General features: G+C 39.1%; 1 protein-coding gene across 10 annotated transcripts in view; it reads right to left on the minus strand.

Moving 5' to 3' along the window:
* Positions 1-17,213, minus strand: part of MECOM (MDS1 and EVI1 complex locus) — a 594,123-nt gene that overhangs the window by 353,170 nt on the left and 223,740 nt on the right. For 2 of the 10 annotated variants that reach the window (XM_077991639.1, XM_077991638.1), the window contains exon 2: positions 7,628-7,742. The exons of the other annotated variants lie outside the window; for them this stretch is intronic. In XM_077991639.1, coding sequence (XP_077847765.1) covers positions 7,628-7,658 — 31 coding nt within the window. In that variant the 5' untranslated portion in view covers positions 7,659-7,742. The remainder of the gene's footprint in view (positions 1-7,627; positions 7,743-17,213) is intronic. 10 annotated transcript variants of the gene reach the window in all.

Here is a 17,213-nt window from a genome sequence, read left to right on the forward strand (position 1 = left end):
AGCAAAATTAATGGTGAAATTATAGTTTTCTCTTTTGACATTGATACTATGTTGACAAAAAAAAACACAAAACCACTTTTCAGTGCCTAATACAGTAACTAACACATAATTAGGGCTCAATAACTACGTGTTAGACTGACTGAATTGGATAAATATTCAATATTATTTATATTGAAAAACAAATGACTCTGGATTAGGAATATTAATAATTTTTGGAAATTTTTTTTTCTCAATAAAATTTTATGTTTTGACTAAAGAGTCCAAATCAATACAACTGAAAATACTTGAGTTTGGACGACATAACAAGATTATTTCATTCATTGGAAAAAAACAGCCAGGCACGGTGGCTCACGCTTGTAATCCCAGCACTTTGGGAGGCCGAGGTGGGCAGATCACAAGGTCAAGAGATCAAGACCATCTTGTCTAACACCGTGAAACCTCGTCTCTACTAAAAAATACAAAAAAAAAAATATTAGCCGGGCGTGGTGGCAGGTGCCTGTAGTCCCAGCTGCTGGGGAGGCTGAGGCAGGAGAATGGCATGAACCTGAGAGGCAGAAGCTGCAGTGAGCTGCGCCACTGCACTCCAGCCTGGGCCACAGAGCGAGACTCCATCTGAAAGAAAGAAAGAGAGAGAGAGAGAGAGAGAGAGGAAGGAAGGAAGGAACGAAGGAAGGAAGGAAGGAAGGAACGAAGGAAGGAAGGAAGGAAGGAAGGAAGGAAGGAAGGAAGGAAAGAAGGAAGGAAGGAAGGAAGGAGGGAAGGAGGGAGGGAGGGAAGGAAGGGAGGGAGGGAAGGAAGGGAGGGAGGGAGGGAAGGAAGGGAGGGAGGGAGGGAGGGAAAAAAAAGAAAAACAATATTTTAAGGATAATTTTCTTTCCAGAATCACAGAGAATATAAGGGAAAAAAATATACAGAAGTTATTTTGCTATAGCAAAAAATAATTTCAGAGTACTTTAAAAGCCTCATGGGTAAAATAAAATATTTTATGAACCAATTAGAGTTTTGTATTTCACTTTATGATTCACACAGCTCCGTTTAACTAGATTTCATTATTTTCCCCATCTCCCAGATAAGGAAACCAAGGCTTACAATATTAAACTAACATTCTCTACTGTCATAAATCTAATTAGGGGGTGGACAATACCAGATCTTCTGGCTTCAAATCCAGTTAACTTGCCATTGAACTAAGCTGTGTCCCAAATACTTTGAAATGCAAGGAAAATATATTGGTTAACTAGAATCAATCTATTAAATTGGGTCTCTGATAAAGCCTAGTTTCTCTAGAGAAAGTTTTATTGTTAAAGGTAGGAGACATCCAAATATTAACTTTTTTGCAATTATTAGTCATAAGAAGAGAAAAGTTTAGGGAACTCAAACCAGATCCACTGATAGAATATCCAAGATTAGTTAACAAAATATTCATGAAAGCACCTTCTTTGATAATCACAAAGATTCAAATTACAACTCTCTCCATTTAAGAGAGTCAAACTTTTTGGAATGTAATTCTTGGAGACAAAAACCTTCTTTATATATTTCCCTCTTGTCCACCTGTAACACCCAGCAAATAAGGGTAAAACTATTCTTGAGTTAAAGAAAAGTGAAAAGTATAGATTTATAGAGAAACCTGTTTTCATATGGCATTTTTCCTTCTCTCCAGGAGCTAATGGGGGATCCATTATACTCTCAAAGTAGAGTTCAACACAGATTAGAACTTTTTCCTTAAACCAATTAGAAAATTATTTTTGAATGGCTGGACCAGACTTCCTAAACTTTTAGCAGAGCCTAATTGCAATGTCATATATAGAGTGACAAGAAATGCATAAAAATCTCATCCTCCTAAAATGTATCAAGGGATGTTTTATTATTCAATGGCTCCAGGAAAGTATATGACACAACCATGAGCCAAACACTAGTTTTAGCACTCTGCATATATTAACTCATTTAATCCTCATAGTAGCCCATGAGGTAGATATTACTCTCATCCCCATTTTACATGTAAGGAAATTGAAGCAGTAATATTAGGAAAAAGAATAAATCATTTTTAAAAAGCCATAATTCAAACCCTGATTGTCTAGCTCTAGAGCCCACAGACTTTATCCCTAAACTATACACCTTCTCACTCTGTGCTTCACCCAGTAATAGCTGCCCAATTACAGGATAACAATAAGAATATTTTGGGTTTTTTTTTAATATTCAATCCTAAATCATAAGTATTCAAGTTTCTCAGTCAAAATTTGACATTCAAACATTCTTAATTGCACCAGCAGACCCTGAGACAATGGTTCAAGAGTCCATAGTTTATTTCAGAGGTAGTCCCAGGAAGGATGGGTTAAAGGAGTTGACAGTGAGACAGAGAAGGGCCAGAAGTCAACAAAGGGTATGCTATCAACCAAGTTAGCACTGGGGAACTCTAGATCAGCACAGCTGAGGTGAGGGATCTGGGGTTTTATCCACTGATTCCCATCAGTCATTTGTTGAGAGCTTATCCCAGGGGATGTAATTCCTCACACTTCTGACCTGCCCCATGCTCAGGCTGGGCAGCCTCAGTCAAAGCATTTGGAAGTCATGCGAGGATGCACAGAAATGGTAAAGGGATATGGATGGGGTACTAACTGGCCATAGAGCTGGCCACAGCCAACATGTGAAGGAATGTTTCAGGTACTATCGGGTTTTCTTGTTCCAATATGCAGTGTTCGATCCAAACATTTAAAACCATGTGTGCCTGGCAAATAAAATATTTTTTTATTAATCTTCTGTCCGTAGTATTTATTAATTCATTATTTTCAACCAAAATTTACTGTAATTGTGAATCTAGGTTGGGTGCTGGGGCAGAGATTAAAACATAAATTAAAAACAATCTCAAGCAAGACCTACAAATTACTAGCCATAAAAGCAAAGACTGATAAAACAGACTACATTAAAATAAGACCTTCTGTTCATTTAGAGATAGCATAAGGAAAGAAAAGACAAGCTACAAACTAGGAAAGATATTTAAATATATATATAATTAGCTAAGGATTAGTATCCAGAATATAAAAGAAACTTCTAAAATAAATAAGACTAAAACAAAAACCCAATGTTAAAATAGGCCATAAACATAAACAGGATTTCACTAAATAGGAAACCCAAAAGATCCACAAACATGTGAAATCAAATACAAATTAAGGCTACAATGAGATAGTATTTTACATCTCCTAGATTGGCAAATAGGATAATACCAAGCAATATAAATATGTGAAGAATGCAGAAACTCTTGCACATTGCTGGTGTGTGTATGTAAATTGGCACAATTACTTCCAAACAATATTGTACTATCTTGCGCTATATCCCTGACATACCAATTCCAGTCTTGTATGTACATACTAGAAGACATGTATGAGGCTGTTCTTGTCCACATTCCTTATATGAAAAACTGCAAACCCAAAAGACATAGCCACAAGAAAATGAATAAATAAACAGTGGTATAGGCACAGAATGAAATATTATACAACTGTGAAAATGAATAACATGGGTGAATCTTGGAAACAAAATGTTGCATGTAGAAAAGCAAGACCCAGGAAAAAATTTCTAACTCAAAAACAAGCAAAGCCAAACAATATATTGTTTGGTAATACATACATAAGCAATAAAACCATTTTTTAAAGTAGAAGAATGATAAAAGTAAAGTTCAGAGGAAGGCTCACTTCTAGAGTAAGGTAGAAGAATGAAATAGGGAAAATGCACATAGAGAGAGAAAATAATTTGGTTGTGTTCTACTTCCTGAGTTATGTAGTGAGTTCACAGGTGTTCATTTTATTTTTACATTCCATTACTTCTACATATATCACATATGTTTTTTATATGTATATACATATTCTTTTCAATATATCAAGAATTATATGATAAAATAACAATAATTAAGAAAATTTTGCTTGGCTGTACACAGCTCACAATCTTGTTGGGAAGCCTTCTTGTTGAAATGCTAAATGCTTTAATAGACAGAGAATAAAAACAGAGGGGTTGTGGAGCCCACGCTGGGGCCAAGGAAGGTTTCATGGAGGAAGGCTTGAAAGATAAGTAAAATTTGCCAAGTGGAGGTCCAAGAAAAGCATTCCAGGAAAGGGAAACCCAATGACCAAGGGATTGAAGGAAGATGGAAGCCTGTTGGCATGTAAGGTGCTGGAAGGGCTGGGGATGGGGTGGGAGGAGGGAGTGGGGTTGGGGTGGGGGAAGATGACACTCTAAATAGTTTGCAATTGAGTGAATTGACAAGGATTGGATTATTTTATGTCGAGTTACAATTGTCACACTTGTAATGAGACCTGTTATCATTGCTCATCTTTTTAGGGATAAACCATATGTCCTCCAGAGCTTCTGAGGGAAACAACTCTTTCCCCTTCATATTGGTGATGTTAGGAGGGGGAGATGAGAAATTAAACACAACTAGACTCTTCTCTCCACCAGTTTAGACAGCTCACCCCAGACCCAAGGGTCAAGTAATTACCTCTGGATAAGAAAAGAGATTCATGCTTGGTGGTCTACTAAGGATTAAATACCAGGATCATTGAGAAAATTTCATCTCGTTAAAGGCATAGAGGTCAGCTGATCCTCCTATCTGCAGAGCTGACCATACCTTAGGTGCACAAGTGATTTCCCAAATAGTTTAAATAATCTCAAGGAGCAGAAACTGCACTGACATAAGGAATATAGACAACAGTGAGTCTAATAATCCTGGGCATTGCTCTGGGCAGCCTGCGTAGATACACATGCAGCCATTTCCCAAACTGGCTGATGTGACAGCTCAGCCTGAGCTGAGTGGACAGACAGAGTCCACGGCTCTCCAGGAGAAATTCAAGCCATTGGTGCCTTGGACAGAACCTTCATCTCTAAAGCAGTGCAACCAAGATATTCATGTTTCTGTGTTGTATGACAAAGATTTGGTAACAAATGAAAAATTTTACAATAATAATAACCTCTGTCACCAAGCAATACTTTGAGTGTATATAGCAACTTAAATATTTGAATCATACCCATTTATTTATTTATTTATTTTTATTATTATTATTATTTTATTATTATTATTATACTTTAAGTTCTAGGGTACATGTGCATAACGTGCAGGTTTGTTACATATGTATACTTGTGCCATGTTGCTGTGCTGCACCCATCAACTCGTCAGCACCCATCAACTCGTCATTTACATCAGGTATAACTCCCAATGCAATCCCTCCCCGCTCCCCCCTCCCCATGATAGACCCCGGTGTGTGATGTTCCCCTTCCCGAGTCCAAGTGATCTCATTGTTCAGTTCCCACCTATGAGTGAGAACATGCGGTGTTTTTAAAACTCTGAACCAGTACAAGCCTGTTAGCACATTCACTGACATATACTAGTAAGCATATGTCCATTTCACCAAACCCAATAACTCTATCTTTATCAAAAAATAGAAAGACCTATAGGAGACAGAAGAGTGTTCATTTTACATTTCCTTAGCAAATTAGAGATGTATAACATCTCAAATCTCAGATAACACCATGGTATTATGTGCATGTAGAAAGACTTTAGTTGTTACAATGAACTTGTCTGCAATTATGTCAAATATGCATAAATTTTTTGGCAGATGGGAATATCAGAAATAAAAGATGCTTTTTTAGCTGTGTTACACTTCTTCTTCTCTTCTTTTTGTTTTTTTAAAAACAAAACAAAAAAACAAAAAACAGAGTCTTGCTCTGTCACCCAGGCTGGAGTGCAATGGTGCAATCTCGGTGCACTGCAACCTCCACCTCCCGGGTTCAAGTGATTCTCCTGCCTCAGCCTCCTGAGTAGCTGAGATTACAGGTGCCCACCACCATGTCTGGCTAATGTTTGGTTTTGTTTTGTTTTGAGATGGAGTCTCTCCCTGTTGCCCAGGCCAGAGTGCAGTGGCACAATCTCAGCTCACTGCAACCTCCACCTCCCAGGTTCAAGCGATTCTCCTACCTCAGCCTCCCGAGTAGCTGGATTATAGGTACGTGCCACCACACCCAGCTAATTTTTGTATTTTTAGTAGAGACAGGGTTTCACCATTTTGGCCAAGCTGGTCTCAGACTCCTGACCTCAGCTGATCAACCCACTTCAGCCTCCAAAAGTGCTGGGATTACAGGCGCGAGCCACCATATCCAGTCAATTTTTGTATTTTTAGTAATCAGAGTTTCATTACGTTGGCCAGGCTGTAGTGCAGTGACACGATCTTGGTTCACTGCAACCTCCACCTCCTGGGTTCACGCCATTCTCCTGCCTGAGCCTCCTGAGTACCTGGGACTACAGGCGTGCATTTTTAGTAGAGACGGGGTTTCACCATGTTGGCCAGGCTGGTCTCGAACTCCTGACCTCAGATGATCTGCCTACCTCAGCCTCCCGAAGTGCTGGGATTAAGGTGTAAGCCACCTTGCCCAGGCTTGTGTTACACTTCTTATGAGTAACTTCTATATGCCATTAAAGTATGAATCAGAGCATTTTAATATTCTGCTTTTATTTTCTAGTAAGCACAGAAAACATAAGAGGTTGCTAGTAACAACATAAAAATGTCCGTAGTGACTAGGCAGGTAAGCATCCCAATTAGGTGGGTATACTAATGTAATCTCTTCTATGCTGGGAAAGGAAGCTTCAGATGTTTCATGTCAAAGAATCATATATTTAGGAGATTGTAGAGATGGTGACCACTAACTTTTAGTGGAAGAATAAAGACATCAAAAGAGCCAAACAGGCAAAACAAATAAGTGAGAAGGGTTTTCTATTGCAGATGAAGGCACAGAAACAGTTTTTGTGGTCTCTTTTCCACTACTGGACTCAAGGTGCCCCACAACTTTGGAAACACCACCATCGATGAGGTTTTCACATTTTTTTCTTTTTACAGTTTTTGACCCTGAATGCAGAATTGGTCAAATGGAGTAGTATCTTTACAGCCCTAATACATTGCTTTGTATTACAGTCATTTGACTGGAGGTCTGTATTCTTTTCAACATTTTCACGGAACCTAGTTCAGTGTCTAGCACCCGACAGGTGCTCAGTATCTGCTGAATTTCAGTGAATAAACCCCTTGAAAGAGGATTTATTCCACCACAGTGTCAAAAAAAAAAAAAAAAATCCCAGTTCTGGGATTTCTCTCCTTCCAATCTGCTTTGAAATTCTTTGGTATCCCATGGAAAAGAATATATTGCAAATGGAAATTCCAGTGGAGTCTCTTCCCTGTGAGCAAGCTCCTTGACTCTCTTCCAAATGCCACCATCAAAGATTCCATTCATGCCCCTCACATTAAGTCCCTCCTTTACCTTCACTCAGTCATAAAATATTTACGGTGTAACTATTGTGGTGTTTAAGGCACTGCACTACTCTCTGTGGGAGGAAGGGAAGGGGGAAGAAATGTAGCCCCAATCTCCCCCAAGACCTATTGTGATCTATGAAATAGGTTTGCATTAAATACCCATGTTTACATTGTAATATCTTTGAGCATCTTAGGAACCAATCACAGTGTTAAGAAGCAGGGAAACAAAACAAAAAACAGAATGCCTTCTGTATCCGCCCTCAGGTAACTAAGGCTTTAACCTGTCTTCTGTTCTCATCATTCCATGAAAAGCCCTTCTCTGACTTTGCCAACAGCCTCCATCTTACCCAATCCCATGGCATTTCTTTTATTCTTCATTCTCCTATTTGAACAGGCTCATCTCTCCACACTCTTCCGTTGTTTCTCACTGACAGTGCTGGATCTGCTGATTTCACTGCTCATCTGAAAACCCAGCAGAGCTCAGTTTAGGCTTTTATTTTAGCAGTCCCTCCCTGAGGATCACAGGGAAAAGTCCAGCTACTCTGAACAACTGTTTCAGTTCTCTCCGAGGACAGAAGAGGACTCTCAGTACTAGATAGTTAGCTCTGGCTCCTCCGCTCTCTTGAGGTCTGTGAGGCCTTTTCACATTAAATCCCACTAAATAGAGAATTTCTTATAATCCCCACATTTTCACCCCCAAACTCACTCTTTCATAAGTTTCTCATAACCGCATCACGTGGCTCTTTCTTCGTACTGATAGCCGATAACTTTGGAAACGTGTTTAAGTTATCCTTTGCCCTGTCTCTCATACCATCTGCTTTCAAATCTTGTTCATACTTCCTGAAGTATCATTTTGATCTTGTCACCCTTACTCTCAAATCTTATGAGGACTCTCAGTTCTCATATCAAGGAAGATACCTGAAAGCCTTTACCAGATGTGTCACAACACAGTCCATCCTTCTCGTCACAGATTTTTAAGACACGCCCCTTCAGACTTTAATGAGCAACACAGATATGGTTTGGCTATGTACCCACCCAAATCTCCACTTGAAAGGTATCTCCCAGAATTCCCACACGTTGTGGGAGGAACCCAGGCGGTGGTAATTGAATGATGGGGGCTGGTCCTTCCTGTGCTATTCTCGTGATAGTGAGTAAGTGTCACGAGATCTGATGGGTTTATCAGGGGTTTCTGTTTTTGCCTCTTTCTCATTTTCTCTTGCTGCCACCATGATTCAGAGGTCTCCCCAGTCATGTGGAACTGTAAGTTCAATTAAACCTTTTTTTCTTCCCAGTCTCCGGTATGTCTTTATCAGCAGCATGAAAGCAAGTAAATTGGTACCAGTAGAGTGGGGTGTTGCTGAAAAGATACCCGATAACATAGAAGTGACTTTGGAACTGGGTAACACGCAGACGTTGGAACAGTTTGGAGGGCTCAGAAGAAGATGGGAAAATGTGGGAAAGCTTGGAACCTCCTAGAGACTTGTTGAATGGCTTTGATAAAAATGCTGATAGTGAACAATAAGGTCCAGACTGAGGTGGTCTCAGATGGAGATGAGGAACTTGTTGGAAACTGGAGCAAAGGTGACTCTTACTATGTTTTAGCAAAGAGACTGGAGGCATTTTGCCCCTGTCCTAGAGATTTGTGGAACTTTGAACTTGAGAGAGATGATTTAGGGTATCTGGCAGAAGAAATTTGTAAGCAGAAAAGCATTCAAGAGGTGACTTGGGCACTGTTAAAAGCATTCCATTTTAAAAGGGAAACGGAGCATAAAGTCAGAAAAGTTGCAGCCTGATGATGCAGTAGAAAAGAAAAACCCATTTTTTGAGGAGAAACTCAAGCCAACAGAAGAAATTTGCATAAGTAGCAAGACCATGGGGAAAATGTAACCAGGCCATGTCAGAGACCTTCTTGGCAGCCCCTCCCATCACAGGCATGGAGGCCCAGGAGGAAAAAGTGGTTTTGTGGGTAGGCCCGGGATCCTCATGCTGTGTGCAGCCTAGGAATTTGGTGCCCTGTGTCCAAGCCACTCCAGCCATGGCTGAAAGGGACAAACGTAGAGCTCAGGCTGTGGCTTCAGAGGGTGGAAGCCCCAAGTCTTGGCAGCTTCCACATGGCGTTGAGCCTGTGAGTGCACAGAAGTCACTAATTGAGGTTTGCGAATCTCCACCTAGATTTTAGAAGATGTATGGAAATGCCTGGATGCCCAGGCAAAAGTTTGCTGCAAGGGCAGGGCCCTCATGGAGAACCTCTGCTAGGGCAGTGCGGTAAGGAAGTGTGGGGTCAGAGCCCCCACACAGAGTCCCTACTGGGACACTGTCTAGTAGAGCTGTGAGAAGAGGACCACCATCCTCCAGACTCCAGAATGGTAGATCCACCGACAGCTTGTCCTGTGCACCTGGAAAAGCTGCAGACAATCAGTGCCAGCCTATAAAAGCAGTCAAGAGAGAGGCCCTACCCTGCAAAGCCACGGGGGCAGAGGTGCCCAAGACCATGGGAACCCCTCTTGCATCAGTGTAACCTGGATGTGAGACCAGGAGTCAAAGGAGATCACTTTGGAGCTTTAATTTTGAATACCCCACTGGATTTTGGACTTGCATGGGCCCTGTAACCCCTTTGTTTTGGCCAATTTCTCCCATTTGGAATGGCTGTATTCACCCAATACCTGTACCCCTATTGTATCTAGGAAGCAACTAGGCTGTTTTTTGTTTTACAGACTCATAGGTGAAAGGGACTTGCCTTGTTTCAGATGAGACTTTGGACTGTGGACTTTTGAGTTAATGCTGAAATTAGTTAAGACATTGGGGGACCGTTGAGAAGACATGATTGGTTTTGAAATGTGAAGACATGAGATTTGGAGGGGACACAGGTGGAATGATATGGTTTGGCTGTGTCCCCACCCAAATCTCAACTTGAATTGTATCTCTTAGAATTCCCACGTGTTGTGGGAGAGACCGGGGGGAGGTAATTGAATCACGGGGGTGGTCTTTCCCTTGCTATTCTCGTGATGGTGAATACGTCTCACGAGATCTGATGGGTTTATCAGAGGTTTCTGCTTTTGCTTCTTCCTCATTTTCTCTTGCCACTGCCATGTAAGAAGTGCCTTTCACCTCTGCCATGATTCTGAGGCCTCCCCAGCCATGTAGGAGGCCAATTAAACTGTTTTTTCTTCCTAGTCTTGGGTATGTCTTTATCAGCAGCATAAAACCAAACTAATACAGACACTCTCTACTCTACACAAATAAGCCTAATCTTCCACAGAGCCACCTTGCCCTGAGTTTACATCACAGAACTTGCTAAGCTACCCTCCCATTCCTGATAATTAAGTGGGTAGTAGTTCTGTGTGTTGTGCGTTATCTTTATCTACCATTATTATCTTAAATCCCACACCAGCACCCACTATGAGGTCAATATTACTGTTTTTTCAGATAAGGAAATTAAGACTGAGAGAGCTTCTCATGATCATATACCTGGTTTCAGAACCAGGATTTGAACCCAAGTCTAGCTGATTCAAAAGCCCATACTCTTAATGACTATGCAGTACTACTGCCCTCATCCCTATCAGGATGGCTGGTTCAGGGGTGCACCAAGCTTTAGGCGCTCCCTGCACATGCCATTGTGATTCACTAAGTGGAAAATTAATTAACTGTTACTGAATTTTCAGTTATTTTTTTCAGTATAATTTTGTCAACCAGTAAATACTTAAAGGTCTACGAATTATTTTATGTTATGAAAAGGGATCCTCATTGTAAAATATTGAAATCCAACTCCTTCATTTTACCTGCAATCTAGAAGATTCTACATTAGTTAAAGGCTTCCTCATCCTTGAGATGTAAAGGAAATTGCTCTGAACCACTCAGTTTCTTGATCCCTTGTGAAGATGTCTACAATTCCCAAGGGCAGAAGAATTAAGTCTTATTGGTGCCCTCTGTCACCCATTCCCTAGAGTTCTCCTGCTCCACCTCTTTCTTCTATGTTACCTTCCTATAAAATTCACCTTCTCATTCAGTAGCCAGAAGGCAGCCAGGCGAAGCAGGCGTTTTGTAGATTTTAGTTGACTGGGGGAGGGAACTGATGAATAATGCAGAGTGTGGGGTTCCGTAGGTTAAGATCCCCCACGGAGAACTTTTCTGACTCTGAGTTTGAGATGTCAAAGAAAGGCAGAATCATACCTTTCTCACTAATTCTTACGTTTACAAAGTACCTTTATAAAAGTGTCTACTGTGTTCCAGGTACCATATTCATTTCTAGAAGTAAAAATGTCGACTCTGTAACTGTCTTCAAGGAGTCCACAGTGGGAAGCAGAGCACACAAACAGATGTTTACAGCACAACATGAGGAGTGGTTTATTATACACAAAGTATTCAGGAAACAGAGGAAGAAACCGTCTCAACCTGGAAAGATGGGAAAGGCTACACATCAGAGTTCAAATTTGAAATACATCTCAAATGAGGATTTGGCCATGCCAAGACAGTTGAGTGGAAGGAAGTACATTCTAGGCAAAGAAAAAGCACAACTGTGACCTACAAATTGAAAGACTGGTGAGTAGCTCTGCATAGCTGGAATATAGGCATAAAAGAGGAGGCAAGATATGAAGCCGAAATGATATGTTGGAAGTATATTATTTAAACCCTTGTTTGTGGTGCTAAATGGCTGGGCAACTAGGAGTCATGGTGTGATCAGATCTGTAGTCTGGAATTTAACTAGAAACTGCTATGGATGAGAGCTAGGAGAGGGGAGAAATTAGAAGCTATTATGGTGATGATGGTGACCAATGGTGAGGTGATCCTTAGGTCATCACTGGAACCTGACCTACAGTAGACATTCAAAAACTGTTTTCATGTAATTGAATTTGTCTCATGAGCTCCTTGATCTAATATACCAAGCAACTAGCCTTGCTACCATATCTTGTAAAATGCGACTCATGTTACACACTTTGAGAATTCTTAGGTGCCTGACCAGGATTTTAAGAAGACATAGAACTAACTTAGTATTTATGTATAGGTCACCCATCATATGCTAAGCATCTTCTATACATTATCTCATTTGTGCCACACAACAATCCCTCAAGACAGTGTTTTCACCATTTTACACAGTAGTAAAATGATGTTCAGAGTAACTAATAAACAAATTTATCCAGCTAGGAAAAGCCAGATTTTTAATTTGGTGTGCATCTAACTTCAAAGGCACCTGTAAAGTTGGGATATTATGGCAGGAGAGGTACTGGTAAAGACACATTCTCTTTAATCAAATATTTTAGAATAGCATCCACAGGAGTGTGCACGTGAGACCCCTGGCCTGGAAAGAGGAGTTTGCCTCCTAGTTTCCTTTTTCACTACATATGGCAGCAAATCGCAATGGGTCAGACATTGTCATAACACATTGCATAATTCCAGTGAAGTATTCACATCTCAACTACTCTTCGTTATTTCCAATTCCATAATAAATGAAAGGGATCAACTGTTCGGTGGTTTGAGGAGGGTGGAAAATCATTTAATTCTTAAGTACCATTAAATATTTAATACTATTATAAGGAAGTAATGTCACTTTCCATAATACATTTGGCTTCAAGTACACTGGAATCCAGACTTTGACACCTCCATACAATGATAAATTTTTGACCCTAAAATTTTATTTGAAATCACGTCTCCAAAATCTCCTTTAGCCAATCTAACAGGAGTAGTATCTGTCAACAGAGAGAACATCATATATAGACCTTAAAGTTTTAAAAGCAAAGCCAAATGAAGCTCAATCATGAAAGGTCTTTTCTTTCTTTAAGGTGAGAGATGGAGCACAAATGAAGCATACCATGGTAAATAGGAACTGTGCTCACTTGCAGTCATGCACTATAGCCATTAAGCCTTAAGGTCTTAAGGTACTAAGCAATGCATATGATAAATTTCTCAAAAACATCCCAGCCATAACATAGTTCTTGCTGATTGCTCATTTACCCATAATGCATGCTGTCATAGCAAAGCCTGACAAATGACAGAGAAAGCTCAGGTTATTTTTTACACTGACTGCCAAGCCCCTCACCTCAGATTATTCATTTATTAGGGCAATCACTGAGGTCTGGGTACTTAATATTGTTTTCACCAAATATGAAAATGATCTACTTGCCTATTCTTTAGTTCCTCCTAGGGCAAGCCATTTATCATCAGCTCAGGATAAATGACTGCTTCATTATAGCTATAATTTATGAGGTGTTAGAAGTAAAGAGCCACGCCTAGAGACTTAAAGCTTTAATATGGATTAAAATAAGATAATCAATCAAGCTAATACAAATTTTCCCTCAGCATTATTTCTTGTTTTGAAATAGCTTAATAATTTGGTGGGGTGGTGGTAAGCTATGTTGAATATCTCATTATCCAACAACATGCATGTATGTCTGAGATAATATGTAAAGAAATATAGGATGTTATGCCATCAGAAAAAAAGAAATACAATGAAACCATCAGCTGTGATTGGCTGAAATCCTCACTTTCCTTAATGGTGTCAAACTGGAGACCAAAGAAGAGCAAAGCAGGTGTAAACTTGGGTAGCAAATTCCCTCTAATTCGTTTTCTCTGTAAGAATATTGTAGAAAGATTTCTGCTGTTTTATTTTTCCTTATTCTTTCCACAACAAAGAAACACTGGGGAGAAAAGTTATGTCCCAATAACATTTCAACAATTTTGCTTTCTTTTATGTCTGAAGGTTTCATAACTCATAATTTGGACAAGAGCAGCTTCTTACTCTGTCTAAGGAATAAAGAATATTTCCCTCTAAAATGGCATTATGGACTTTAAATAAATTTTTTCTGGTTTGCATCTCAATTTTATAGTTATTAGGCTATGCCAGAACAAATATTATTTCTGAATTATGTGTCATGCTCAAGACACTAACATAAACCTATTTGGCCCCTTGAGTAAAAAGCTTTGAAGACAGTATGGGAAGTTCACGATTTAATACTTTAAACACACAGCACCAGGAAGAAAATCGCCACAAGAATTAACAAATAAGCAGTCTAAAACCAAAGACTCTAAGGTGCTAATTTAAAAAGCTTCCAAAAGTTCTTGTTATTTTTTTTTAAGGCCATGTTCCTTGCAGGTGAGACAAATAGGCCCCTGCTGCCTCCAGGCAAATCTTGAAGGAAACTTCCAGCAAGGCCTAGTGACTGGAAACTACTCAGCCTTGAAATTAACATCCCTAGGAAAAACCTTTTCCTCTCCCTCTAGACAACAGCAGCTTACATCTTCAGGACAAAACAAAACAAAAAAAAAAATGACAAAAAAAGAGGCCAGAGAAGACAGTTGGAGTAGTCACGCTGTTGGAGTAGTCACGCTGTGTTCTCTTGAAGGGAGCCTTCATTTTTTACCTCAGAGAGAGCATGAAAACACACAGATCCTGACAACGGATTTAGTCAACGTGGCCAATCTCCCTACTTCCTTATACATACCACTGAGTTTACCTTAAAAAAGTAAAAGCAGAGACTTTCACAAAAGCTCTGCGTCAGGAGCTATTATTACAAATGAGGCCAAGACTCTGCATAAGAAGAAAAGGATCTTTCACAAGTTCATAATGGGAACCGAATGCAAAAGCCATATAATTATAATCTAGAGTATGGCAACCTATGATATAAAATATTTCCACTTAGCGTAACTGTTTTCCATTCACTATTTCCAGCAATAAAAGCCTCTGGAATATCACTCAGACTGGTTCAAGTTAAATTCCAATCTAGATCTTTGTTAGCTAAAGGACATTTTTTTAATTCAGTCATCTTTCTCCATCCTACATGTAATTCAACAACAGCCCTTCAACAGGGAAAAAGCAATTTAAGCTCTGAAGTTGTTCTATGCGTGTGTGTGTGAGGTTTTCATGCCCTATGTATTTGGACTGAAAATACTTCTCTCTCTCTCTCTCTCTCTCTCTCTCTTTCTCATTTAGACCTTAGTTGAGATGGTGAAAACAAAAAAGCAAAATGTGATATTCACAAGTGCACAGCATCTTATTTCCAATTTAAAAATTATTCTGTAAAAAAAAAGTCTTATACATAAAAGGAACTCTACTTGCAAAAATGAATAGGAATATGTACTACGAAAATATTAACCATCTTAGCTGTGAAGAGGTTGCAGTGGTTATAGAGAGAAGGGAAAGTAACTGGCTTGGCTGCTGGGTCTTTGGTTTGCTTGTTACATGTTTACCCGTTTGTTTAATGCTGCATGTATCTCCAGGTACTCCACCATCCATGCCATCAACTGTGGAAAAATTTCCCATTCTTTCTTATGCCCATTTCCAACAAGTTCCAGATAGCAAGGGAAAATATTCTAGGTCTCAATGAGCAATGTTATAAATTACATTTTGTATGCTACACTTTAGAGAGGTGTCTTTAGTGTATTATACCATAGATTATTCTTGTGATTTTTATTTCTATGTAAAATACAGTTTATGCAAAATTTCTATCGTTTAGTGAGACATTCATAATTACATACGAATAAGAGTTACAGAAGACATTAAAAATATTTTCATAATAGACGTGGAAAAAAGCTATCCTGTGAGCATGTTTAAAATAGACATGGTTTGCCTTAAACTGAGGCATAAAGCCCCACCACTAACTGATAATTTAAAGCACAAAGATGGGGAACTATTTTTTTCCCCTTACTTCTGCTTGTCTGTTTATCTGATGAAATGTTCAAATAATTCCTCTTCTCAAAGTACTAGTCTCTAGTAATGCTTTTTTTATATATGTGATCCCTCAAGGTAGTCCTTCCCCAATAGCCATCAATTAAAAAAAAAACAAAAAAACAAAAACAAAAACAAAACAAAAAACTTTGAATGGATCAAATCTTCCAATGGACATCAGTCAATATTATCAGATGCTTTGGTAAGCCAGGTCATCACAACTCATGGCCACAAGCCCAACTACGGCTTGGTAGACTGGGAGAGCAAAGCTGATTTCTTTGAAAGGCCAAGTGATAGAGGTCAAGCTTGAGTCTGCTTAGGAAACACAGGCCTTTTCCTTATTTGTAGGACAAAAATGATTGTTAAAAATTTTTTAATTAAATAAGTTAGTATTTTAAAAATTAAATAAGTTAACATATGGGAAATCCATTGGTAAACTGAAATGCACTACATAAATCTATCATGGATCAATGTTGATATTATTATTTCTGTTTAATTATATTACACATCTTCCTTCATGAGCCAATCAGAATTTAGAAGATATTTACATTGTATTGGAATTTGTTGATTCAGTTCTAGGAATACAAACTCAGCATCTACCATGTAAAGGAACACAGTGCTAGACACAAACGGGACGTGTATCATGGATGTCAAGTCCCTGCTTTCTAGTAGCTCACAGATTCAAACAACTAAAATGCAGTTCTGTGCTGGCTTCAGAGGGGCCAGGTTTCTCACAAGACCTAGAATTGACTAATAGCTGACCACACATACCTGCCATGTATTTCTTGAATGAATGAGTGGATGAATGAATACCTAATTTGGCTAACCCTGGGTATCATCCTTATTTTCATCATCTACTAAAAATTAGATTTGAATATTTCTGTTTTTCTGTGAGGTTTGAAAATAACAAAAATATATATTTTTTTAATAAGCTAGGCATGAGAAAAAGCAATGGCAGCTACATATTTTTCCATAGCTTTCATTCCCTAATCACTTCTCGCATAGTTATACACAAACCCTTAACTGTTGGCTTTTTAGGGGAAATTTCTCAAATGCAAGCAAATATATTTCACCGAATAAAATCCTGACATGAATGGAATGAGAAATAGTAACTTAGATGTAAACTGCTAAGTTACCAATTAGCTTCCTAAAACAATTGAAAGTCACAGAGAGCCCTCAATATACAGAGGTGGTTAATTAATTAACATTAGATGTGATTAATAATGAGTCTCATTTAATAGCAAATATCTGCCTGCAATGGCTGCATGACAGAA

The sequence above is a fragment of the Macaca mulatta genome, chromosome 2 (genome assembly GCF_049350105.2).
Source record: "Macaca mulatta isolate MMU2019108-1 chromosome 2, T2T-MMU8v2.0, whole genome shotgun sequence".
Taxonomy (NCBI): Eukaryota; Metazoa; Chordata; class Mammalia; order Primates; family Cercopithecidae; genus Macaca; species Macaca mulatta.